Source organism: Pagrus pagrus (genome assembly GCF_965226575.1).
Source record: "Pagrus pagrus genome assembly, chromosome: 1".
Classification (NCBI taxonomy): Eukaryota; Metazoa; Chordata; class Actinopteri; order Spariformes; family Sparidae; genus Pagrus; species Pagrus pagrus.
Window position 1 is genome coordinate 32,556,714 of NC_140185.1, and position 27,922 is coordinate 32,584,635.

The following is a 27,922-nucleotide window of genomic DNA, read 5'->3' on the forward strand; positions in this document are numbered from 1 at the left end:
ATTCAAGATCAGCAATGATATTTGTACTAGTCAGTATTCATTTCAAGACATTTTTAATGTCCTCATTTTATGATTTTGTTCATCCGGCAACCCAACACTCATCAGGGCTGAGGTTATGGCAGCAGGCTAAGCACGATAGCTCAGACTTTCTTCTCCCTAGCCTGATCCTCCAGGTCCTCTTGGTAGATCCCAAGATGTTTTCAGGCCAGATGATATATGAAAATCTACTCTTCTAATTAGAGGGCAAAAAATGGAAACCATCACCCCATCTTTCAGTCTGCAGGCACTGTCCCTAACTTCCGTGCGACCTTGAAGAGGAAGGGGTGTGTCGCCTAAGACAGCTCAACAATGTCCAGAGCTTTCAGCATCCAGGCTAAGCCTTGCCGCCTCTTCTGAAGTCGTCAGTTTACCTAAACCTCTTTTGAGGTCAACAAAAAGTCCTTCTCCACGGTCTCCCCAAACTCCTCCCATACCCCAGTTTTTCGCTATGGCTACTACCAAAGCTGCAGCATTCTTCAAATAAGCTTTAAAGGTCTCTTTCGTCAGCTTGCTTCAATGCTGGTTTCCACCAGAAGTGTCCCAAAAGTATTGAGGTGCAACATCCTGCCCTACCACAACTCATTCGTTATGTTTCGTGCTGATCCTTTGCAGGTTCGTGTGGAGCATCTATCAGCTCACAGAGGTGAGATGCAATCAGTCAGAGCTACTCAGATATATACAGAAAACGATGTACCAGGAACTTCTTGCTGTGAGGCAACCACTTCGCCACCATGCCAACACCCAGCCTTGGCTTATCTACAGATGATGGAGTGCTTGGTCGGGTCGGAGTGGCACAGGCATTACACCGGCTTTACATAGTTTTGAACTATCTCTGGCATTTTCCCTAAGTTGTTTGGATAGGATCCAGGTTATTTTACTCCCTTTTACTCCTCCTGCCCTGGCTCTACACAGATGTCAGATGCCCACCAAGAAGTTGCTATTAGTGCTCTGAATTCAGGCAGCTTAAAACCTCCCTCTTCAATACACTGTATGTGCCAACAATATTTCTTTATTTCGGTGGTGATACAGCTCAGACAATATGTTGGAGACCAAAATGTAAATCATTAAGCCTTTGGTGAAACATTTGGATTTTTTTGAAGATTTAAAGGAACAATCCAAAGGTGCACATCTTACACTACATTAAGTGTGCAGCATACATAAAGACCGACCTTTAACCAGTGATTAAAGTACAACACAAGTGTTGCAGATAGTACTATGATAACAGATATGTAGTATAGCTTGTTGGAAATCATTTCTCCTTGCAGTAGAGTAATTGTTGACCATGGAAAACGGGCTTGTGTGCAGCAGAGGATCGTGAACAATGGTAGCTTAGTGAGCAAAGGTGCAAAGAATGGACATAGAAGGCCAGTGTGCCCGTAGTACAGCAGGCTGACAAAGGGAGAGACTGTGGAAAGGCACAGTCAGCCACTATGAGAAGCCCCTCAGTCAGCAGTAAAACTAAACAGTTAGTCAAGAGGGTCTCACACCTGAGTCTCTAAAAACTGACATTAAATCCGAGCACATGGTCTTCAAGTGTGTGTAGAAGAAATTCTTTATTATCATATTGTGTATACTTCAGACTTCTTCATAGATAGTTGTCACTCACGTTCAACAGGACATTGGTATTGTACACAGTATTTTTGTAAACATAGTCCAGGAAAGCGAGGGTTGCGTTTGTTCACATTCATATGTGACAAAGTATCCCAGGGTTACATTGAAGAATATTTTTTTTCTAAATAGTTCATCTTAGCTATACATCAAACACCATGTTATGACTGTGGACAGTTACGTTTAAAATACTTTACATTCACGTTTTGTTATAAACAATTTGATAAATACAAGATTAGATATAACAAAAGAATATATTTATATATTTTTTATATCTTCTTATATATTCCACATATATTTGATTTTTTTTCTCTGTGGCTTTATTCCTTTTCAGCAAGGGTCTGTTATGATTCAAGGTTAAAATTCAACTTCATTCCAATAAATAAAAAAAAGTGAAACAGAATAAGATAATTAAAAACATTCCTAAAGGAACATATTGGCACTTCTATGGTGATGAAAAAAAGTGTAACATCACAAATGAAAAATATGAGTTGTTTTCATGCATTTGACATAATTGTTAATACACAGTGCAGTGAAAGAGGCCTTTGACTGGTATCACTCCACCGTGTCCTGTATATTAACTGCATTTATGTATGGTTGGCGACAAAATCCCAATACACACACACAAACACACACACACACACACACACACACACACACACACACACACACACACACACACACACACACTGTCTCTCTCTTTCTTTCTGCTGCTGTCTCTTTGGAGGAAAAGACACAGGTTACAGTCACATAACAATAATACAAAATTGTTTGTGACAGATACTAACAGCCATTTGTTTTAGCTGAATTCTTCACCTTCAGTAAGCAGCCAGGCACTGACCAGCCCTCAGTCTTTATTTGAGTTATTTTAAAGCTTTGCAATGATGCATGCATTATTCCCTTTACTGTAACAGAATGTGACACGAAAGCATTATATCAGGCCTGTTTTTCTCTTTGCTAAGGAGCTTGACCTTGACGCGCATTTGACCTCCAGCTCTTTGACTCGAATAACAAAGGACTCGGTCAAATCGAGAGATTGCCATCCACAAACTGTGGTTTGATTTAGTCGGTTCCTGAGTCAACACAGTTTTTTTTTTTTCTTCCTGTACAGACTGTAAGAAACATGTCGTGTCTCGCTTGATAAGGCACTGACACAGATACTCTGCCAACAGAACAACAAAAAAACACAGACTTTGTAATAATAAATAATCATAGGTCTAAAAAAATGTTTAACCATTGAAATATTTTGGTTCCCTGTGTAGTAGTACACAGGGAGATGGGATTGTTTTGGTTGTTATTTTACTTTCTGTCCCTTCCAGGACATAATAATCACATAAAGTCACATAAACAAAATCATAACCAAAGTTATGATTAATTAAAATAGTATATAAAAACCATTATGATTACCATGGAGGAACAATAGTACATTTTCCCCATGGGATGTCCTTCCCTTATGCGCTGAAGCTGTAGAATGGTATTGAAATGTTAAAAGGCGTAACTCTGAAATCAAAGTGCTTGAAGCTACTGTTGACAACAAAGACCTTGGCTAGTAAATGCACAGGGAGAAGAAGGGAGGCTGCGCAGAGCGGTTGGAGCCTGTTGCTCTCCGTGTCTGTCCGACCACTGGTGGCACACAGGAGCTCCAAGACGGGCTGGATGAGGGAGTTCTGCGTGTTCGTCATCAGATGGCTAACCAATGTTTGAGCTGAGAAAGCAAAACAATGTCAAATCTACTGTATCAGCAATAGGTTGTGCACAAGACAATTCACAAATGACAAATGTGTTTAAATCCACATTAATTGCAGCCATTATCCAGATCAAATGAACACTTACCTTAAACTGCCGCACATTTCCTTCAGCCACCAAATGATGTTCATGTTCTGGAGTGATGCAATATCCTATCCTCTGTAAAAGTAATTACAACACGTCATTCTCAACTCTTGTCACACATACAGTAAATCACACTTGCCCTTTAATATATCTCAACATCTCATCTTAGCACTTTTATCTCTAATTTGATTTGTAAACGCTCGCCTTCTTTAAATTACTTTTCACATCTTCATGGGAGAGGAGCCAAAGCCCACAAAATACTTGAGATGCAAGAGGGAATGCTATCAAATCTAACACAAGATATTATCTCTGACAAAATATGTATATTTGGAGCCTGTGAGGAATCCTTTTCAAGAACCTCAGTTGTGTTTATTCTGATCATTATGTGGATGAGACAGCCAAAACTTGATAGGCGGTGACAGGAGATTCCAGGAAGCATGCGTGGCCTGAGAACCTGAGAAGAAAATCTTCGGCCTTGAGTACAAACCGGAAATGCCAATGTGATGTGGGAACTGTTGCAGTAGAGCGAAGCTGACACTGACTGACTGCTGAGGGATGAAAATGGTTCTCTGGTGCTTTTGATGATTACAATTCTTTCAAGTGATCATTTTATCTGAAAGTGTACTCACAGTCCCGTGCATCAAGTAAAGAGAGGAAAGTTCACTCATAAAGACTTCTGCTTTCAATTTTTGTTTGAGGATAAACAGTTGTACCAGTTTGCAGCGATGTCAGTTTGCATTGTGTGTAAGAGCCTAATTTATTGTGCCATATATCTCAGCACAAGTTGTTTTCACTCAGTGCTTAGCATCTTTAATGAACATCCAGTCATTTAAGTCAATATATTCATGTATATATATATATATATATATATATATATATATATATATATATATATATATATATATATGTATATACATGAATATATAGCATATTATATATATCATATATTCATACATTCTTATCAGTGAGACAAACACGTTTGTTACTGACCTCTTTGAACGTTCCCGGTAAGCTGAGGAATTTATATATGGCGTAGATGGGCACAAACAGCATGGAGGACATGGCTATACCCCAACCGACGAAGTTAGACCAGTAAGGGAAGACGTACTCATCATACTTCAGGCTTGATGATGTCAGCGTACTCGCCACCACCACGAACTGTGATAGAGAGAAAGAAAGAGAAAGGACAAAATAGAAACCAACACATGAAGAGCGGTACATCTATTAGCATTAGTACTGATTGTAATGTTTTAAGTGTACATCCATGGATGCTACAAGAAAAACAGCTAAATGAGGTGGAATATAATTGTCAGGGTGTGGTGTTGTATCAGTCTTTTTGCAGTCGCATTCCTCATCTCTTATGCTACGAGCACAATGGAGAGTGATAAAAATGCTCACTTAACAGACTGGACTCTGTAATTGTTGCACTCCTTTTAGTTGGCAGTGTATTTTTTTATAGTGCATTTGGGCAGTACCCTATGTACCAAAATATATCTGTAAGAATGGTAATTTATTTTTACATTTTTCTCACAATGCAGAATGTCTCATTCTCCTGCTTTGTAGCCTTGTTACTGCAAACTTCCACTGTTTTCCAGATGAGGGTGTAGACAGCTGTTTGTATTAGAGGAAGCACATGGCTGTCTACACACACTCCTGCAAGCAGTGGATGCTGCCATGTGCTTACTCCACACGTGGAGCCGCACGCTTCTCATTTCATACATTGTTTTATTTGCCAGGGAGGAACTAGCCAGGAGATGCACTGAGGTTAAAAAACTGGCCTTCCTGATCCCACCTTCCCTCAGGGTACAAGCCAGAAGCACCAGCACTGATGATTGAATCTTGACTGCTTAATACTGTAGGGCTGCTGATTAGAAGAGTAATATTCAGTCATGGACTTATTCTCTTGTAATATGGAAGTCACTAATTGCTGCCAACACAGCCTCTGATTGGTCAACAACTCAGGAGCCCAGCCTCTGATGCGTGACACACTCAACCCAAGCTAACATGGAATCGCCAGTGGACGGCTGTCAACCATGCTATCAACACCAATAACTGTCTTCTAGAAACTATCTCCGGAAAGACAACGCAGTTCAAGGCTGGATTACAAAGTAGCTCGAAGGGGCCACGATTGCACCGGAGTCCTCTTTGGAACAGCACATGTTTTTGTTCTGGGCAAAAAAAAGTACGTCTCTGGCAACGAGCTCTCCAGAGATATTTAATGTTAGAAATGTTATGTTTTAATTAACATTGTTGACCCCATAGATAACTTCTTTGTGTCCAGTGTGTCAGATCGTTTTCATCAGTGCATTAGACATCGCTTGTATTTTTCACTTTTGATTGGATAACTACATGTGGCATTTCACATGCCCGAACGCAGATTTTACTTGCCCGGGGCAGGCGTTAATGCTGAGCCCTTCATCACTGACTGTCTCTGTGAAGTTGGAAATGATCTAATTCCTAGTTTTGAACAAAGAATCTTGTGTAATATTATATAGTGTTGAAATCAATTAAAGCGTTCAGTCTTCCTTACTGGTTGTTGACATTCAGAATCACTATTTGCCGTAAGCGTTGTCATTAACAGGGGGCTTGCTTATTCTGTGCCCCGTAAAATAAGTATTCAAATAATTTTATATAAACATGCGACAACTAGAAAGTCTTTAGTTGGCAGCAGTCCTATTTCTCTGTGTGCCACCAAGCTTGTTACAAAATAACAGATTTTCCACCTGCTAGAATGAATCATACCTTTATACAGCTTGCAGACATTTGTGAATGACAGTTACTTGAAGGCATCAATCATTAAACCAGTTTAATTATTGACCCTTGAAACATTTATAGCCTGTCAAGGATATCCAGCCCACTGTAACCCTTTCAGTGTTGTTTCTAAATCCTCTCACCAGCAGAAATGCAGGGCTGACAAATTTCCAGCACAGCCTCCAGTAAAGTCCTGGCCTGAAGCCCATCATTCGCTGGATATCATCGCTGAAGCGGTCCACACCTGGAGTGAGCATCAAAAAGTTACACAGCAAAGGTTACTGAGGAGAGCAACGTTATACACAGTCAACATTAAATCAATGTAGACAGGAAGCAGAGTCTGTAAGTCTTACTGGACAATCGGAGGGACCACAGCACATGATGGCCTACACCCTCATAGCTGACATAACTTGTCACGTGTCTTATTTGTTTCATAATCTCATTAAGACGCTACCATGCTGTTATCCATATTTACCATTTTGTTTTGCTGCGGTCGCACAATTTGCCCGCACGCCTTGAAATGGGCCCTTCTAGTTATTTTTCCCCCCCTGTAATTTAACCTTCCCTTCTCATTATGTAGTAGATTAAGACAGTGTTTAAAATCTTAATATAAATGTTGTAATTAAAAAAAGAAAAGCTAAAATATTGTAGAATTTCATACCGTAAAACCAAGACACTCCAATGGCCTCGATCAACACACCAAACAGTATAGAAGTCCCGGCTGCATACTTATCTAACAGGGTCAGCACGTAGATGCCACCCTACAGAGAGGGAAAGAGACAGAGGGGAGAGTGTGTGAGTGCGTGTGTCTTCACCTTGGAAGATAAGGAAGCAGTCAATAAGCAGTGGTCTCTGAACATAGACAAGTCTCTCATGGGTCATTAGGAGTTACCAAGTGTACCAGAAGTTTGGTAAATTCAATACTTGTTTTGTATCCTGAGCGGTACACTCTGTATCTTGTACCGGGGGAACTAGTGTGAGAATGGCGTCTTTCACTTTCTCAATAACCTCATTGATTTGATTAAGGAAAGAAACCATGTGAATCAGTGAAGTAATGATTTTCTGTCTGCAAAAGTCTGTCAAGTAATAAAATGTATACATTGTGCTGTTACCACCATGTGAAAGAAGCATGGACTGCATAGAAAATTTATAATTTGCTTCCGGGATACAGCTTTAACTAATTTCTAAATCGGTAACAGTGTGTGATGCCATAGCATTTTGTTCATTTCATTGAAAAGATTTCTTTGACATTTGCAAACATAACATCTTGAGACCTGATTACTTCCTTCCACGCAGCAGTGACATCATGTTATGACACTACAGGCCATCCATACATCGTCGTATCATCAATTTGTATAGTACTTGTTATTATTATTAAAGTGGAACTCTGACAAGCACATAATTCAAGTACTGAGTGTAGATACTGACATTAGTAATGCAGAGCAGGGCAATCAGGAACGTCCCAAAGGCTGTGGCGAAAGTGAAGAGTTTCCTGTTTCTTTTGAGGATCTTAAAGTCATCTGTCAGGCCTGTGATGACTGCCTCCATGCCGCCCATCTGGTGGACACAAACAGAGAGAGACACAACACAAAATCATTTATAATTGTTAGTATTCTTGAGCACATATGTAGAAATGTAGTGTGCTTTAAACTGAAAAGCCAGGGTTATAACATATGTATACTGTAGGGCTGTGCAAACATGTCTTCATCCAGAACCAGCACAGTATGGTGTCACGCTTCGGTGCATGCAGTCATATGAAGAATACGTCCGACTGTGACACTATGATGAGAGCATATGGGTAAGAGTACAACTGTTCTGATCCACACTCCAACCCAGTGAGTGGTGTTAATGCACCTAAAAGCTGTTTTCCTACCGCCATTAAACAACAAAAGCACCAGCAGAAGCAGAAGACACAATTAAACAAGATGAAGAAAACACTGATGTGCTATGAGCTCTGACGAGTTCAAACGATACGGAGCTAGAAGACACTCGTGCATCTGCTTCAGCTGCGCCGGGTCGGATGAAGAATGTGTGTGGCCATTGTCCGATAGTTGCATGTTGCATTTTTCTTCCCCTTTTCTAAGTTATACAAAACGGTAGCCCTAAAACTGAGGTATGTACCCAATTAAAAGGAATATTGGAAAAATATCCAATATCCTGGATGGACTTCAGCATCATTAGAAAGTTAAAAATAGAGCATGATACACATACTGAGTACATTACAGTATATACTGTTATACTGACGTGGTCTTGATCTGACCCACTTGATACATTTTTTAAGTAATTGGTTGACATTCCCTCTGATGAGTCTACCATCCTGTGTTTAGTTAGTGCCCGAGTGAGTCATTGGGCAGTTTAGTTAAATTACTGCTGGCTGTTGAAACGTCAAAGAAGGAAGTTTTTGTTACAGCGGACAGTTTACAGTCACTTAAACGCTGACCACACTGACACATTGTTTACTCTTCCATTACTTTACTCTTATTAAATTTTACAATCATCGCAGAACAGAAAATAATTAAGCTGGGAACACATCACAGACATTTATTCAGTGGGCCTTATTTAGAAGACAATCTACTGTTTTATTTCTAGGTCGTAGCAGACTAATTGTTCAGAGGACAAGTCGAGGTAATCATTTAAAGCAAATTGGTGCTTTGGGAGGAAAAAAGTGTCATTTCATAGAAATTAACTTGCACAGTGAGCATGCGATGATCATCATTCTCCAACAAATGTCAGGTTTAATGGGAAAAACAGCCAAGCTATCTAACATGATACATGGGTATCATTAGCATTCTGATGGGGCCTCAACGTATACTGTGCTCGGTTCTGTACGTGCACGGTAAAGGCACTCAGTCAAAAAACAGGTAAAACAACACGTTAAAAAGATTTCTACTTCTGGTCATAAGACGTAAGAGATTGCAGTGTTCATTGGAACTCACCGCGCTGTCAATGCCAAGAGTCAGCAACATGATGAAGAACACAATGGCCCAAAATGTTGAGCCAGGCAGTGTAGAAATTGCTTCAGGGTAGATGATGAACACCAATCCTGCCCCTGTACATACAAAAAGAAAAAAAATTCTCATATGTCTGTTTTTTTTTTTAACATACGGGTTTGTATCCGGATCATCAGCACTTACCCTCTGTTGCCACATCTTCTATTTTCACTCCGTGCTTGTAAGCCATGTAACCAAGCACAGAGAAGATGGCAAACCCTGAGAAGAAACTGGTGACGCAGTTCACAGTGCTGGTCAGGAGAGCATCCCTAGAGACAGGACACACACAACAACAAAAACAAGTTGACAAAAAAAGCTTCTTTATCCGTACATTTTCCATTCCTAACTTTAAGCCATTAAGAGACATTAAGCCAGTATAATTCTTTCTTCCTGTAAATATATAGTCAAAATGGGGCCATGTGTTACTTGACGTCTTTGCATGGCTTGATCTTCAGCCAAACACTACTTTAGAGGGAATATTTGGGGTTAATGAGAAGCTTTTGTTCTCTGCTCCTAATTGGTGGTTTGATCGGTCATTAGAGAGCCGTTCTGTAGCCGTAAAAATGCAGTTGTCTGACAGTCCAAACAAGTTCCGGTTGACCTTGGCTACCTCCTGGGCTGAGGGAGCAGAAATCTCTCAATGAAGCTTTTTCTTCCCTCTGATTTTATAATTTCTAATTTAACTTCAGTCTGGTCGATTAGGTCATCGCACACACACTCAGTCACATGCAGATGCTGCTTCAATATTTCAAACGTATGCACTAATTACATACAGAAAGAACAGTATATTGACAGTATTGTGGAAGCAAACATGGTCAGACAAAGTATCGCTGAGGCAAAATTGTAATAACTAAATGTGCTTATGTTATAACTAAATTTCAAAAAATATTTAACATAAACTAGAAGACATAACTTACAATAAATGGCAGCAGTGCTGCATCATCATCTTTAACTCTTCCGATTGCTTTGCCAGTTTTCCACCAGTCAAGGAAGAACAGTTAAACCTAATAAATGTTTTTTCCATGGTTCCTGGGGTTATGTTTTCCTTAGGTGTGATTGAAGACACACTGCTACTAATGCGGGTTTCCTCTATCTGTGTGGGTATTCAAACAAAAGTCTGTGTTCAGTGCTTGTTTTTTCTGATATCAGCGGTTCTCCTGGGCTTCTGCCTTTCACCCAGTTCAAATTTTTCATTTGTCAGTCAGGATATAATGCAAATCCCACCTGCCAGCAGTCCACACACCTCTAAATGGGGTGTGAAAGTGGAGGAAGGCATGAGGCCCTGTTCGGGGATGAAGAAAGTGGAGGAAGTGAGAGAGGACAGGACCATAATTCTTATAACATACAGAACTGAACGGACCTCAGTGATGTCGCTTTTGCATTGTATACTGTATTTAACCTGTTGAGAGAAAATGTACTTGACATGAACCGAGCTCCAGCTAAACATGTTTTGTCTGCTGGGTGGTGTAGCATTTTTTTTTTTTTTACAAGCATGATATGCTAAACTGCTGTTTTGCCAGCAGCGTCTGTCTCCAACAGCACCACTGCAACCTATTAATGTGGAAAAAGATAAGCCAAGCTCACAACCTCATGCCTGCTTTTTCTGAAGGAGAGTAGCACTGTGACAAACCAGTCAACATATAGCCTTTGGCTATTATCTGGCATCCCTTCCTGGCCTGCACTTTATCTGTCCTGCTAACACCTGGCCATTGGGGTCAGCTGAGCAGATTAGCATCACCTCTGCTGCTTCGTGATCCGGTTACATGCTGGAGACGGCAGAATGCATAAAACCGGCAGGATGTTATGTTGCTTTGGGCTTGTTTTGGACTTAAAAAACACAAATACAGCGCAAGGTCTTACCTGTAGCAGTTGTTGTCAAATTTGTTATAACTGGCAAAAGCAATGAGCACCCCAAATCCTGCTCCTAGTGAGTAGAATATCTGTGTGGCAGCATCAATCCACACCTACGGCAAGAAAAGAGAAGAAAACAAGAAAGCTTTTGAATTCCTAAAAAACAAATATGCTTTCAGGCTAAAAAACACAGACAGAGACTGGGATGACTTGAATGTAAATGCAGACCTCCATTATGTAGGCCAAGCTGTATGGCTTTCTTTGAAAAACACATATACAAGTATGTACCTGTACACTTCTTATTAGCCATGAATGCCTGGCTCTGGTTTGCAAAACATGTAAATGAATTCTTCACATAGGTACCACGAATGCTCTGCAAAACAACTGAACTTTTGCTCAACCCTTACGTGTATACATCGGTTCAGCTAGTGGAAGATTGTATCTGAAATATGCGTGCATAGGGTACACTCATTCATGTATATACATTCAGTATGGGAGGCACCATAGCAAGCATTTAACCCCCAGAGCACGAGTTAATCCACCCAATAAATTACAGTAACACATAGATACTGACGTAAGTGTTACTCATAAACCCTCAGATAAAGGGATGGAACTGAAAGTCGTGGGATGAATACAAAACCAGATGTCGACCGTTTAAACCTGGGATTTCAAACACTCAAAGCAAGGATCATTCATTTTTTTGAGCTCAGTTATCACACAGTGAACCATTCAAAATCTCCCCAACACCCATGGGTGGGTTGAGACCAACATGCACCGTCTCTGACCTCTAGATTGTTGAGCCGCTTGAAGTCGATGTGGAGGTAGGCCCTGATGCCGTCCATGGACCCTGGCAGAGTTATGCCTCGGATCAGCAAAACAAAAAGGACCACATAGGGCATGGTAGCAGTGATGTACACCACCTGAATACACACACAGACCAAAACGGATTAGAGGGAAAAAAATTACACCTTTTTGCCCAGTTTCATTGAACCATTTTCAACATTTCTTAAGAAAACAAATCCCACCCCACCACGTTTCCTGTCAGACTCCAAGAATGTTAAGGTTATGCGCAACCTCAATACAACGGTTTACACGAGCTGCTTCACAACATTTCTGCAAAATGTCTCAGCTACGAATTCTGGTACAGATATTACAGTTGGTTCAAAATGATTCAGGTTCACATTTTTTTAGATCGAAAGTAGTAAAAATCTAGAAAGAACAGTTGTTGTTTGGTGGTCCGAGCCTGTACCTTCCCTGAGGACTTGACACCTTTCCACAGGCTGAAGTAGAGTATGAAGACCACCACGACCAGGCACAAGGTCAAGTCCCAGCGAGGCGGGCCCAGGTCGTGGATACCCCTGCTCTCATGAAGATGTAGCACACCCCGTCTGCAGAAGGATACACACACACACACAACGATATATATATATATCGTATTATGATGTCCAATTCCCGGAAGTGCAATTCTTCTATGGTATGGCGTGTTTTTTTGGCTTCATCTTAACAAATTCATGTTTTTGTCGAACAGGCCCACCCAGATTCTGCAGTCTAAACAAAACAGCCCGGACTGCCTGAGGTGAACATGGGAGTAAGCATGGGACATGAACTGCAGCGCTCCGCCTTCAGACTGCATTTCCAACATGTCATTACAGTTAATCATCGGCCAAAGCATTAAATTAAATGACTTCCAACAGATGAATTAAACACTAATGTCGATTAACTCTTTTTCCTGTAGTAAAGGCATCCGTCTTTTTCAAAAAGCTGGATCACGCAGCCATCTGTCGACTGGCTTTTTAAAAGTGAGTTAATTATAATCTCTCTGTCTCCCAGCTGAACACAAAATACTTTGAAACTGTCAGTAAAGACCTCTGGTATTGTTTCGCTCTTCACCATTGTCCTCTAGCCAAACAGTTACTGTCAAGTGTTTAATCATGACATAATAAAACAAAGGGAGACAAATGGTGTCTCTTCCATCCCTATCTAAATATTGTTCCCAGCTGCAAGCTCATTCTTTGAATGTGTTTTCAGGGTATTTGAGAAGGAAGTGCAGTGCAACCTCAGTTTACATTTTTGGAGTACGGAAAAGTTAATGGGATTCATAGCATAAAATTCCTGAGGCCACTTTCGGACAGAAGCTGTCAGTATGTTGTCCGTCTGGTGACTTTACGGACCTGTCAGCGTGTCTTCTCAGTTGAAGAGGGACCAGAAAATGGACTTAATACGTGATGATATGCTTTAAAGAATAGTTTGGAACCGTGCTTATTTGCTTCCTTTACGAGGTTGAGATAAGATTGATATCTACCTCAGCTCTACACGGAAGGGACAGAGCTGCTCGACCTGAAGGAGGGGGCTAGTCTTGTTCTATCCAAAGTAAAAACATACCAACACAAAAGCATGAACTGAAATTTGGGGTTTGGGGGTAACAAGCTAGTAATGTGCTGGAACTACTTCTTGGTGCTGGAGCAACAGCTAGACCCAGAAGGGGTATATATCTTTTTCTCGCTCTTTTTTTTTTGCTTGCTTCTGTTTTAATTGTCTTAAATGCAATTTCTTTTTTATCTTGAACAATATACTGTCGGATTTCGCTTTCATCGGGTTTAAAAAATGCAATTTTAATGTTTTCTTAACGTCCTATTTTAATGTTTTTCTCCACCTCCGTAAAGCACTTTAATTGCCTGGTGTCTGAATAGTCCAATATAAATAAAGTTGGCTTGCCTTTCTCCAAACAAAGTACTTGTTAGACAGTCAAACAACGTCTGAAACCACCCGTTAACCTGTTTGTTATAGCTTTCTCTAAAATCACACTGTGATTTTTACATGTCTGTTTATGTATGGTTAAAGAGGCAAGCTACTTTGTGTCATTAAGACAGCTTTAAAACTGTAAGTGGGGTTTTTTCTTTTTTTTTTCTGGAACAGAGCCAGGCCAGTAGTTTTCTGGTGCCTCAATTCTTATGCTTAGATGGGTTAAAAAAAGAAACACCCTGACTGCAGCTCCATACTCCGCACAAACATGAAATTGTTATAAATCTCTTCACCTCACTGTTTGCCTTATGGGCCCGTGACCTTTTGAGAGTCCCAGGAAACGGAAGAACTAAATCAAAGACTAACTACATCTGGAAATTAGTGCTTCCACTGCATCTAAAGCAAACCCTTAAGATTAGACAAATTACACCAATAGAAACCATCGGCTTTGTTTGAGAGTTAATGTTTGGGGGAAGACAGAAAATACACCACGGGGACAAAAGTGGTCAAAAAGGCCGGTAAAGAAATAAAATCTGCCTGTGTTGCTGGAAAAGACCCTGAAGTCAAAAAGTACCATGATGTGTCTTCGATAGCAAGAAATATGAGTTATTATTTATTATTATGTTTTTTCTAAATAGCACTATTAAGCTGTTGTTTGAGTGACACTGGTATCACTTGGGAAAAATATCAATTCTGGTTGAAGTTTTCATCAAAGAGACATGATGAAATTTAAAAAATACTTCATGTTACTTTATTGCTCATTTGTGTTGAGTCAATGTGACATTATTGGTTGTGGTCAGCAGCTCATGGTTTCCATTTTAAATTGGCATCAACTTTAATTTTTAAATAAGCTTTTTATGTTATTAGCGTTCACAAGTGCAGGGTAAGGCTGTTCCAAGGACATAATCCACGCTTTGTGAGATTGCACTGAAAAACACTGTATTCATGAGGCCTCTTGCAGTGACAAAGATCTGTCTGTCCACTGAAGACTCATGATGGGCAAACATGAATCCATTTGATGTTTTAATTTGTTGGAAGTCTCTCCAAAGCTCATACAACATCTGTTTCTGACTCGACTTGGACTACTACCCATGGCAGCAATGGACTGAACAATCTTGCCTCTGGTCTGTAAGGCCAGTATTAGTCTGGTTGGATGCATGGTGTAGAACTGACTCTGGACTAGGTGGACTTTTGTATGGACATACAGTATGAATGCATTTATGATACTGTAAGTTGGCATTTATCACTGTTGTGTGGATTCATAGGTTTGCTAAAATTACCAAAAAAAAAAAAAAAAAATTGCTTAAACACTTTAGGTTAATCAAGCTAACATTTAGCCATATTTTAAGCTAGCACTAGAGGCCGAAAGGCGCCACAAGTCAGAGTGTATTTTTCAGCATAAGTGGTTGTTTTATTTTGCTAATATGCTCTTAAGGATTGAACCAATTACGTTGTGAATATCAAGTATTTGTTGTTTATATCAAGGTTATTGTAGGGCAGCATTTTCCCCCAATTTGTGACTATTGTATCGATATTTCACCATTTATCCATATTTATCCTGCACTTGTGTGTAACCAATAGAGGGCAGCATACGCCAGCTAATGCTGCATTTATTCACCACTCTACCCATCATACAGTGTGCTGATATAGTAGAGAGACCAGAACTGTTTTAACATAATATTAATTTATTATTTATTTTTTATTTCCAGGTATCATTACACATGCTAACTGAACTGAACACTGCTAAATCAGGAATAAAGTCCCAGACAGTGTTGTTGGGAAAAGACTGCCGGCACACCTTTCTTCATCATAGTGGGTCGCCTGCAGCTTCTGACAGAGGACAGGAATATCTATCTGCAGAGCACCTCTGATGGAGCGTACACACAGGACCCCAGACGCAAGTTGTATTTTATTTGGATATCAGTATTCTTGAGTCTAACATTTAAAAGCACTCTACATTCTTGCATTTCTCGTCTCCTCGAGAAAGATTCAGTTAAGTCGGTAGTGATGTCATGGGTTGATAAACAACGGAACTGGATTTGGATCTGATACTCAGGTTGCTTACACGACAGACGGACAGAAAAACATGAAAACTGAAGTATGTTCAGACTTAGAATCCGCTGGGACTGAAGGATCTGTGAAACTCCTCTTTAGCATTTAGCTAACTTTGACTGATAATAAATTCAAAGCCATACGGTCTTTGGGGACGCAGATAGCAAAATTTCGGGTCCATGCTCTGATCCGGACACCTCGTGTTGGTGTTGTGTTGTAATGCCCCAAGGCCTCCTTGTATATCTGATAGCATTGATAGTGCACTTCCAGTAAATGCACCCTCTAACATCAATCCAAGTCCCCTTGGCCCAGTTACTCTAAACACATTTACTCTTATCGTCACTGAGCGAGCTGGTTATGTTGCTATCCTAACACTCGATGTTGCCATTAGCAGGGCTCTGTATACTCGAGGCTGGCACACTATTGCTCGCAGCCTGGTCTTAGTGTTGGTTACAGAACGAGAACCAGGGCATGTGAAAACTACATCAATAAACGGCCTGGAGAGCTGAGGATCAAAACACAGCTGAGGGGGTTCTATCTAATTCCGACATTATTTACTTAATTACAAATGATTCTGTCCTTGTTATTTTAAAAGTAATTCTTTCAACAAACATGTTAAATTACGTGTGAGATTGAAGTGAAAGCAATCTTCTCGAGTGTCTGGAGAATGAGATCTTTTGGTTTAAATGAGGGCTATTTATCAAGTGTAGTTTTCCTTGACATAAAATCAAATGTGGTCACCTCAGGCTTGATCTAAAGAAAAAAGGATGTGTGCGAATGAAACAAGCCGATCCCGCTCCCAAAAACTAAACAGTCTCTGACATACATGTCCTCTTAACTGATTATGCCTGTAAACAGAGAGGCCAGTGCCTGGTTTGAATTTTCGAGGCCAGGTTATGCTCAAAAACAGCTTGTTCATATGTGTGTATGTGCTGTTTTGAGGTAACAGAGACCTTTTAGACACAACCTTCCCAATTCCTTTCCTGTGGGTAAGGTGTGGCGGGTGGAGGGTTTCCAAAGCTGTTGGACCATCTGACAAGCACCCATCCCAACTGTTTCATGATCTCTATACCTTTAGACATTGAGACAGCTTTATTCTGTCGAGTTACACGATGCTGACATTTACCGAGTTAACATCTAGGAGGTTCCTTTGATCTCTTGAGCTTGCACTCGTTATCTAATTAATCACAGAGAAATGCCCAAATCTCTTGTTTTCAGGTCAGGCTGACCTCTTCAGCCTTGTAGAAGAAGTAATGTTTTTGTATCTCCTTGCAAAGCCTCTTTCACCTAGAAACAGCTGTATTACATTCATTAATCAGGTAATCAAGTAGTTTTCACGTCGACTTCCTGTGGCAAACAGTGCATAAGTGCAGGCTAACCTCCTCACTTATTTGTCGCCATGCCCTATTGGTCCTGTTTGGGTCTTATGCTCCATGTGCATTTAAACAACACAGAAAACACGATGAGTGTATGTCCGTAATTTCAGACTCCTAATGAATGCAAATGTTTCTACGTGTCTGCTTGATTTGCAAATCAGCGAAATGGATGTAGGCGACTATAAACTAAAAAAAAATGAATTACACTTCATGATCACACAGTGTGGTTGTGCGGATCATTAGTAATTCATCTTGGGTAATAATTGAGCTCAAAAAGCTTGTATATGGTATTAAGCTTGGCTACCGAGCCCGAACTCAAGTAACTAGCAAAACTAAAGTAAGTCTGAAAGAATGTTCAATTATACAAAAGGTATGTCTCACTGTTGAATCTTGCTACAAACTGCAATCATGATAGCTTACGTTTGTGGATGTAGAAGATTGTAAGGAGGTGAAGCAAGAGAAATATTGACTCAGTTGGCCTCACAGCACATGCTGTGCCTTGGCATTGCTCCTGTGCTCAAAGCTATCTGTATGCAGGAGGATTTATTGTCCCCTACAGAGCATAACCTCTTGCAAGATCTGTCCTAAAGCATCATATTATATTCAGTTGTGTCTGTGCACATCGACACATTTTTTTTTCTTCATTTGGTGCTCTGATAGTCCACCTGGAATATATATAGTTTCCCTTCTGATTTTATGGGCCATGTCTACTCCTTGAGCAACATTGCATCACCTTTCTGAAAGTCTGTAGTAATTCACAAGCCCGACGCTTTCATGTGAACGCTGACTTAAACATATTACTGTTTTATAATGTATCAAGTTTGAGGGTTCCTGGAAGTTGAAAAAGATATCCAGGGATACCGATTAAATAAACATACAGCCCAGCAGAATAGGAGTGGAACTTTTGCGGGCTCAATTATTTGCTCGGATGCGACCGCCGTGTATTCTGTGCGTCATGCTTAGCATGTCTCCCTTGTACCGTCCAAGTCACTTCACAGACTTCCTCTGGGCTGCACAGTCAGTCTTCACAGAAGCTAGGGAAGCACTGGCTGTCTTTGAAGTATAAACAGATGGAGCTTTTTTTGTGCACTTCAAAGAGTGCATTTGAACTTTTTATAGTGCAAACAGTTATGACGGGGTAATTTTGGAGTCCTCCTCTACTTAGGTTTCAGTGACTGGTCGACCTCTTCACATGGATAGTGGTTCACTTGTTTCATACTAATTTACATACTGTGCTCATATTCAGACAACACTCCCAAACACAAGAAAGCATCACTTCCACGTGAGGCTGTTTGTCGTTGGTTGGACTGTAGTTGATCTACTGACTCAGCTTTTTTTTATCAGGTATCCCAGTAAAACAAACACCCACATTAAACATTGAACAAAACGGCAAACATAGATAATCTTATGAAGACAGCCGCTACATGCAGGCCAGAGCTTTGTGGATGTTTCGTGAAAATACTGCAAAGAAAATCTTTAGTAGCGTCTTTCAACAAAACAGTACTAAAGATTGTTTTTTTAAAATGATCTCAGAATAGATTCAGCCTTCCTGTAATAACGGCGTTGTTAAAGAGTTTAAATTCTTGAACACTTGTGATGTAGATTATTATGTTTATAAAGTGGTCCTTTTGCATTTTTTCTCAAGTCACATGTAGAGTTAGTTAAGGACGGCTCTACACAGGTCACTCTCTGCTAATTAATCGTATTGAATTTCAGAGTTGACTCACTCGTAGTACTCCGCTGCCGGGGTGATCTTGTACTTGGCGTAAGACGTCCCATTGCCGATGATGGAGCTGTTGATGGCTTTGGGGTCGGTGCAGTTGGGACTGTTCCAGTAGTTGTCACATCTGAGCCATGGCAGCTCGCTGGTCATGGAGGAGAACAGGTAGTAGAGGGACCAGGCAATGATGACATTGTAGTAGAAGCCAACATAGAGGGCTATGAGAATCACTGTGTAGCCCACACCTACAGGAGGAGCACAGAGTTATTAGTGAGGAAGAAGAAACTGATGTGTCAATACATGCTGCATCCCAATATTACTGATACTAGCAGATACACTTAAAAATATAATAATAAAAATGAATAATAAATGTATTTGTTGATAACCCAAACATACAAATCACAGACGGCAGCAATAGATCTTAACGTTGAAGCCATAATGATGTTATTAAATCTTGTTCTCTAAGAATGCCTCCCACCATTAGCTGTGTTATACAGTATATCTTTATTGTTAAAATCGCCTAAGTGCAATTTTGTTAATTGTTGATTTAATTAGCGGTTGTCATTTTTGCCTCATTGATGTCTTGTTTACTTTGCAACATATTATCAGTCCCCGTCACTGTCTCATCATTGCCTTGACACATATCTTCCCCTTAGCTGTCCAGTGGAGGGTACATTCACATCATCATTTGTCAAACCTATCAAAATCTTAAATAATGTTCACACATAGCCCCTGTGCATTAATGCTTTCTTCCATTATTTCGCTGGCTTTTTGGAGAGGTAAATTTTGGGATGAGTTGTTTTGTCTCCTCTGGAATCTGATGTCCTCGCACGAAAACAGAGAAGCCATAAACCCATCACCTAGGACGGAAAACAAAACAAACCCTCCCCGGCGCCGAGGCCAACAAAAGCATCGCCTGGTGCTGATTCAGTAGTGCGCACGGAGTTACTTGTCTGACAGTTTTTGAAACATCCTGCATCAGATATTAACCTGTTGCAAAAGAGACTTCAAACTAAGATGAAGTCGGGTCTAATATGCCGTTCCAGATGTGTTGGTTATGCTGTTGATTATGACCCGGCTCGCAATACAGGATCCTGACAGATTGTGAAATCGGGTTGTGTCACGCACACACGGAGAATATTAACAGCTGTTCTACTCTAATCTCGAACAAAATTTGAAAATAATAACACAACAGAATGTTTTAAGATCATCATGCCAGAGAAGGCACTGCAGCATCTTACATGATCTCTCTGATGTGATTTCCCTCAGGGGGAAGCAGATGTAAACAAAATGGAGACGGTAGCGTAACAACTTGCGGTAGCGACATTGATACTTTGCAGCGAGAGAAAAACAAAAGCAGAAGCAGCGAAAATAATTTAGTCTGGATGATGACGTGTTTGGAGAGACGCGGTCCACACTGTTTGTCTATTCTTCAGCGAGAGGTTAACCGACAGTTATGTCAACTGTAGTATGCTAGCCTAACGTTAGTCTCGAGGGCTTGGGTTGGGTTGTTGGGTTGTTCACCGTTGCATGGCCACACCCTCGGCTGCTCTGCAATATCGCTGTCATTGGCTGATGATTGTGAAAGTACTGATGTAACGACAACTGTGGTCGTCCAGATTTTATATCTTAGACATCAAATCTGATATTTATCGGGGCGGCCTCGATGAATGTGTGAGCAGTTTGGGAGATTTAAGACTGGAGCTGTACACCTTTCACAATACCAGATAATCTGAGCCGACCTTCGGGGCTAAACAAGCTCCCAGACCAGATTTCTCCTCAGATTGTCTGGAGGGGTGAATCCGAGGTTAAATCTGGTCAAAGCCCTGTAGTGTGACTCCAACCTAACTTCAGACATTGTTCCCTTGTACCTACATTTATGTATCAGTATATACTGTACTGTACATTCTGGGCTGTAATCTCTCTGATGAATGGTGTTAGATCTCCTTTTCCCAATGATCTGCAAAACTAAGCCAATGCTGGTCATAACAGTTTAAAAGCTTTTTGAAGTTTTGGATTTAGAGCTAAGTCCATGTCACAGGGGGAAAAAAAAATCATTTTATGCAAGCTTCAATTTAAAGTTTAATCAGTCTTTATTGACTTGCAGTCAAATTGTTTTCCTTGGCATGCCACGGACACTCACCTGCTTTGGTTTTGCTTCATTTGAAATCGACATTTGTAATAACACAGTCACGGGTATGAGGTTGCGAGGACAAGCGGAGAGAGATCAAAATATACAAAGAGGTGAAACGGAGAAAGAGACGATGCGACAGAGAGATAAGTTACGGAGGCACTTGTCAACCTACGAGGTGGAAAGGACAAGAACAAAAGGATGAAATGAAAAGGGCAAGACACTGGAGTGAAGCAGAGAGGAGCATAAGAGGTTAGAGACAGGCTGGAGTAAACAGACAGCCGGGTTCACGTCTGTGCGTACTTGTGCGTATGTGTTTGTGTTAAAGCTCACCTTTAAAGACGGGGCATATTTTCCAAACTGTAGCTGCCCCTTCACGGTTGTACTGGCCCAAGGCGAGTTCCATGTAGAACAATGGCATCCCCGCGATGACCAAGAAAAGGATGTAGGGGATCAAAAAAGCACCTGAAAAGAGAGATAATTACATTTCATGCTGTACATTTTCAGCTAACTCCCTTCTAGCATGACTTATATATTGCTTGGATATTGTAAAATAGGTTCTCATTGTGGGAAAAAGGTGAAAAGAAAATTCCAAAAACAGAAAAAGGGGGAAAGGGTGGTGGTTGGGGGGTCTTGACATTGTTTCCACGCTGAGTCGCACGTCCACCAACAAGGATTTGACCTCTCATAATTGAGTTTTTTTCTTGACATTATCCGACACAGATGACACATTCTCTCCAGTGATGAATACATTTTGCTGAAGGCCAGTATGATCGACAGGTCGGTGTTGGAGTTGACCCTTTGGGGGCACCAAGCACAACATGTTGATTTTCACCGCATGAATGGACACGGAGGCAAACAGAGGACGGGGCACACCTTCCAGTGAGCACTCTGTTGTCATGAGTGTTGAAGGTAAAACAACACTGTAGATGGTCCTTTGTTGGTTCCACTAACACGCTGTACTTGTTTCTCCCCTCACTACTGTGCAGCTTCAGTGATCAATAGGCTTGAAAACAGTTTCAGTTACTCCTTTATTCAGACTTACAGGGCAAACCTGAGCTCACATGCTGATTTTCAAAGTTTTAGCCAGGCAAATAAACCTCAAAGTATATTTAGAACTGGATAAAGGAGATGTTCATTTCATTTGCAAGTAGATGCCAAAGTTTTCCATGAATCATCTGACAGCAGCATGAAATGTTACGGGTCCATTTTCTCCATCATGTAAGCCTCCAAGTCTCTTGTTAAATATTAACGGATTTAAAGAGCTGAGAGTACAACATTTAAGCAGTTTTAAGATAATGATTTAGATTGTGTCAAATTTAGGGAAACATTTGAAAGGAAAACAGAAATATGTTGAAGAAAGAAGACTGTTTAAACAACCTGTTGTTTTCGTGATTTTTACTACACACAATCTGCTTTTTTAACCCATTTAAAATGATCATTTTCATAAAAATCGTATATGTAAACTGTATATTCCAACACTTTTTATTCAATGAATCGTGGATTTGAACTATGAATGGCAGGGGACACTGTCGCTTTTCATTAAATTCCAACAGATGTTTCACACAGTATCCCCCTCCATGTGAATGCCTTGATGAAACGAGGTATTTCCTTAATCATGAACGCTCAGTGCACTTCCCATGAATACACCTGGGACTACTAAAAACTCAATTAAAGGAGATCAGACCAACTAAAATTAGAACAGCGACTTAGCAAAGTAACTCACATGGAATCTAAAGTAACAGTGCTGCAGTCTTTGCTCTGTTATTCGGTTTTAAGACATTTGAAACATTTAAAAGTAAAGAAATAACGCTCATGAGCTCTAAATAAAAGAAGACAGGACACCAGTGAAGAAGAAACTACAATACTGGGAATTGCTGCAACTTGCAGTGTACCTGCAGGACCCATCACGCTTTGTATTTTCTACTCCTGGCGGTGCGCCATAAAAACTTTGTGATCTCTTCTACATGTTTAAGCATCCGTGTACGCACATTAATCAATCAGTAACGGTTCTTACCTCCTCCATTCTTGTAGCACAAGTAAGGAAATCTCCAAACATTGGCCAGGTCCACCGCGAAGCCAATGACCGACAGGAGAAAGTCTATTTTCTTGCCCCAAGTTTCTCGGTCCTCGGATCCGGGAGGACCTGCGCGGTGGCCAGGAGTGGGAATGATGGAGGAACTGGTGTACTGGACACCATTCTGGTCCTTCACCAGTATCAGTTCTACTTCTTTTTTCTCCACATTGCACTGTTTCAGCGGGGCCACCGAAGAGAGCTTGTGTTCTGGCATAACCTGGATATTCATCTTCTCTGGTGCGTACGATGCCCACGCCGGCCCGGTGCTCTCACGGCCCCCTGCGTGTTCTGGCGGAGCAGATGGTCGGAGTCGGTGCGCTTGGATCAGGACGGCAATCCCGCTGAGAAAAAACGGAGAAGGGAGCGCTCTCCACCGAAACTACAGCTGATGCCTCCGCGGACATGGGCTGGAGAGGAGGAAAGAGAAACAAGACAGTTTGGAGAGGTTTGGTGTTTGTGCGTAAAGTTTCAGTACAGTTACGCACAGCGAGGAATACAGGTTACGACTGCCGGACGGGAATAGGTGACATTATTCCCCCTATTTCAGAAAGACCCTATGCCTACGTGCTACTAATGCCAGTACAGCATTAAGATAAAACATTGTATCTGATGCAGATCAATAGCAGGCGTCAAGTGAAAGACACTTCACAGCGAATTCCTCTTACGTCACTGCGCGCACTGAGCGCATTGTGCGCCAAACAGTGCACTCACCCGCACTTCTACTTAAAACATTACTCAAAAGGACAATGAGAAAGATAAATAATTATAAGAATACATCTCCGTTACTAAAGAAATTTTAAGTTCTGCTACTGCAAGCTTTTCCTCCGTACATGGTAAAGCTAGGGACACCTCTCCATGGCCCGATGCTGCTGTTGTCCAGATGCATCTGAGGGAAGACTGCCCATTCTGAACCAACTAGACTCGCCTTCTTCAGCAGGGACGATATAAAAAAGCGAGCTTTTAAATCGGTTTCCTCTCTCTCTTCCACGTGATATTTTATAATTGAGCACTTTCTCTCCAGCTTGATGTCGTCTAGGGATGATCGCATTTTGTCGGAGCTCAAGTTCCAATAAACTTGTGCATCTGCCTCTGCACTTGTCAGAAGAGGGGTTTTAAAATGAATCCACGTTTTTTGGAACACAATATGACACCTTACTTTTTCCGTAAATCAAATATTTTGCTCAGAAAGCATTGATATGAACTTTATAAGAATGTTTATTTAATGCAATTTGGCTTTTCAGTAGCGGAGTGCAAAGACAGATCGTGTGTTTGCTTGTCAGACTGGCGCTTTAAACATTTTTACAAGAGACATAAGATCACTTTACCTTCAGCTTTATTTACTACTTGAATTTTGCCTCCAACAAAACTTTTTAATGTTTTAATTTGGACTTTATCTGTTTCTTCTCTGTACTAAACAGATTGAATTACAGTTTTCTAAGAAGCCGTATAAAAGCATTGTGTTCCATGTGTAACTCAATTATGCAGCAGCTTTTGCCAGTGGCAATGATTTCTATTAGATATGGCTGATCAGTTCATCCTATTAAAGTCAATGAATGTCCTCTTTGCTCTCCAGTGCTTGTTTTATAAAACCCTAATAGGGCTGGTTTTGGGCATTTTGTTTGTGAAGATTGAATAACTGCAGCGATGGTAAAGCAAAGGAACAGGTAACAAGGAAGGATAATGTGTTATTACTGTTGTTTTCTCCTGAATTAGTTCTATTCTTTTGCACTTTTTGTTGTATTGTCAGATACCTCAAACCAAGAATGACCAATGATTTGTGTTAACATCAAGAGATTTTAATCTCGGGGGACGTCCTGGTTAAATAAAGGTTAAATAAATACAAAAAAAAAATCAAAGTAATGTACAGTAGCATAGTTTGATGGAAAGAATTGACTCACAGATGTAAAACAGGTGCATATTGTAGGTGACATACAGAGAACAGACAATAACTGCACCTCTAACCTGCACCAGCAGGACAGCTCAAGGCAAAATGATATCATCCATCACCTTTTACCTCAATCATCGTGGATCCCTGCTTCTGGCTACGCACAATTCTTGAGACCTTCCTTCTGGTTCTTAAGGGTCGGGCTCTCCCGTGTTGACCTGAAGATGAGAAGCTAATTGAACGAGACGCAGCCTCTCAGCAGCCACAGTATGACCCTCTGGATTTAACCCGTGCGTCTGGGTTGGGTCACAGAAAATAAACTCTACTTCTGCTCCTTTCAGTCCTTTTTACCTCTGTACTTCTACTTCTTTACGTTACCTCATTGTAGGGCAATCTTAGCGGGCAATAACCCCTCCACACACAAACACAACACACCCCATTATGACCTTTCACCCACCTTCTCTGAGTGTTTAAGTGACCTCACAGTTTCAGCCATTGTAATGCCCACTAACCTCTGCCATTAGTGTCGACCCTCAATCATAAAAAGCTCCTTAACGCCGCAGCACAAGTAGGAATGACTTAGAACGACCATTTATGAGATGTTTTATTACACAACAAAGACTTTCCGGAGTGTGCTGTATATGTCTGAGCCAGGATTCTAAACTTTGGAAATATCTCAAGGATACTTCATTAAAGTGACATTTTGACATTGAGGACCATTCCTTATTTTGTCATGCCGCAAGCTTATAGTAGCAGGTCATTGCCACATGGTAATCAGGTCAAGGTATTAGCATTGAGTGGAGTTTTGTTTTGCTCCGCACCCCATTAAAACTCTCTGGTTTAAATCTCTCCAGGCCTTACGAAAGGAGGAGTGTCATTAAGCTTCTCTCTCTGGGCTTTACTAGTATCTACAAAGATTTAAGCACCTCAGCAATGTTAAGTCCCTACATGTTGTATACATTCAGTGAGGAGAAACAGCACTGTGAGTCAGGTGTCCCGTCACAGGGAGCAACATTTTCTCAGTAGCATTTAGCACATCTGGGAAGTGTAGTGGACATTTCCCATCAGAAGGTCAGCAAAGGTAACACCTACTCTCCAAAATCGATCTGCTAGAATGCGGTGCCATTGTCCTCAATTTCTTTTTTTTTTTGCAGTCTCCTTCAACTATATATCAAAGAGTTTTATCTTTCAGTTGGTTACACCCCTTCAATCCCCAAGTGACTACTGAAAGGAGAACACAATGGGGGGCTACACACGAGTTGAGTTTGAATGGTGGGTAGTAATTAGGGGGCACAAAAAGGGAGGCTTGACAGCAGGAGGATTGGCATGATTGCTGTTTGAACTGTTGAGAGTGCTTGAAAGAGAAAAAAAGGAGGCTGTGATTAACTGTCAAGTCTCACAGGAAGACTCAGCCTATAGATGAGATTCAGAATAAACTTACGTCTCCTATAGGAGGAGGCACATTTTTAATTTTCATACAATTTTTGTGTAGTGGGACATTTTGTTGCACATAAACACTCTAACACATCAAACTGGGTTCCTGCAGTAGAAATCAAAAGAAAAACAATGGTGATAGTGATTGAACATGTTTTTCCCTCGTCTTGAAGCGTGTAGTAGGATGAGTGTGAGTATGCTGGAAAAACCTAAACACTTCAACACCTTTGTTGGCCTACTCACTGACAAGTAAAAGACAAATTTTCCACAACCTTTTACTGACCCATCCCTGGATGTTACACAGGAAAGGTTGTTGCATGTCATCCAAAAATACATCTGGAAAAGAATCAAACACCGAGATGTGAAAGAAAACAAATCTGGCCTGTAGATACCGGCGTTGGACCACTGATGTTTTATACGGTTGCATAAACCTTGCCCTCACCAGAGACCTTCATTTTCCCTATAAACCATCACACAGGAAGTGAGGAACAATCACCTTCCTGAGAGAATAATAGACGAGAGAAAATCAACAAGGTGTCATCGGGTGCGATAAGGAAACGTAACAATGAGGTTTTGAGGAACTCCCTGTAGAGCTCCAGGAGACAGCTTGCCAGGTTGCAGGAGTCAAGAGTGGTGCAAGATGCACGTGTTGTGTGGGTGTATATTTGTGAGAACATACCTTGCATCAAAAATGTGTAAAAAAAATTCACACCATGCCAGCATCTATAGAAGTGAACACCTATCAGAACCAACTGTTTGTACTGAGCAGCTGGATGGAGGCCATGTCTGCTCTGTGAGCGGACAAAAGCAGCGGGTCCATCTTTACAAAAGATGGCTAAGCTGCCCAGTATTGTTCAAATTTAGAGAATTTTATTGCAAATTATACTGGAAGCCCCAAAATACCCAGTATGTCATGCAAAATCCTGCAGAGAGTGAATATAAATAAGACTGCTGGTCCAGATAATATTCCTGGCTGTGTAATAAAAGTATGTGCCAAACAGCTAGCTTATGTCATTATTGACATTTTCAACATCTCACTGTCACAGGAGACCCTGTACCTAAAAAGTCGGCTGTGTCTAGTCTTAATGACTACTGCCCTGTGGCTCTCACCCCCACCCTGATGAAGTGTTTTGAGAAACTGGTTTTCCAGACCACATCCCTGCCAGCCTGGACCTCACTAGTATGCTTTCAGAACCAACGTATACACAGAGGATGTCATAGCCACTGCCCTCCACTCAGTCTTCACAGACCTCGAAAATAACAAACAGTAATGTCAGAATGCTGTTTGTTGACGTCAGCTCGGCATTCAATACAATTTCACCCACAATACTCATCAGAAAACTTTACCAGTACCAGATTAGTTTTTCTGGTGTTGTAAAATGATAAATGAACCTCGAATTAAAAGGGAAATCTAAAATGTTTCCATTGGATGATGA

General features: G+C 40.9%; 1 protein-coding gene across 1 annotated transcript; it reads right to left on the reverse strand.

The window, feature by feature from the left end:
* Positions 1–1,572: 1,572 nt before the first annotated feature.
* Positions 1,573–24,089, reverse strand: slc6a2 (solute carrier family 6 member 2). The gene is made up of 15 exons (XM_084343094.1): positions 23,998–24,089; positions 23,108–23,574; positions 21,424–21,555; positions 18,967–19,204; positions 12,319–12,457; positions 11,855–11,989; positions 11,079–11,182; positions 9,363–9,487; positions 9,165–9,277; positions 7,657–7,785; positions 6,890–6,989; positions 6,372–6,472; positions 4,468–4,635; positions 3,481–3,552; positions 1,573–3,352 (listed from the first exon to the last, which is right to left on the reverse strand). Exons 2-15 carry the CDS (start codon positions 23,394–23,396, stop codon positions 3,329–3,331), a joined length of 1,869 nt encoding a protein of 622 aa, XP_084199220.1. The 5' UTR covers positions 23,397–23,574; positions 23,998–24,089; the 3' UTR covers positions 1,573–3,328.
* Positions 24,090–27,922: the final 3,833 nt, after the last annotated feature.

What these genes read in the sequence shown, in the direction of transcription:
- slc6a2 (XM_084343094.1), bottom strand. Translation starts at nt 23,396, where the DNA reads ATGAATATCCAGGTTATGCCAGAACACAAGCTCTCTTCGGTGGCCCCG. An exon ending in GTGTCAAGTCCTCAGGGAAG is followed by an intron (nt 11,990 to 12,318) that starts GTACAGGCTCGG and finishes GTGTGTATTCAG; the next exon opens with GTGGTGTACATCACTGCTAC. An exon ending in GAAATGTGCGGCAGTTTAAG is followed by an intron (nt 3,353 to 3,480) that starts GTAAGTGTTCAT and finishes TTGCTTTCTCAG; the next exon opens with CTCAAACATTGGTTAGCCAT.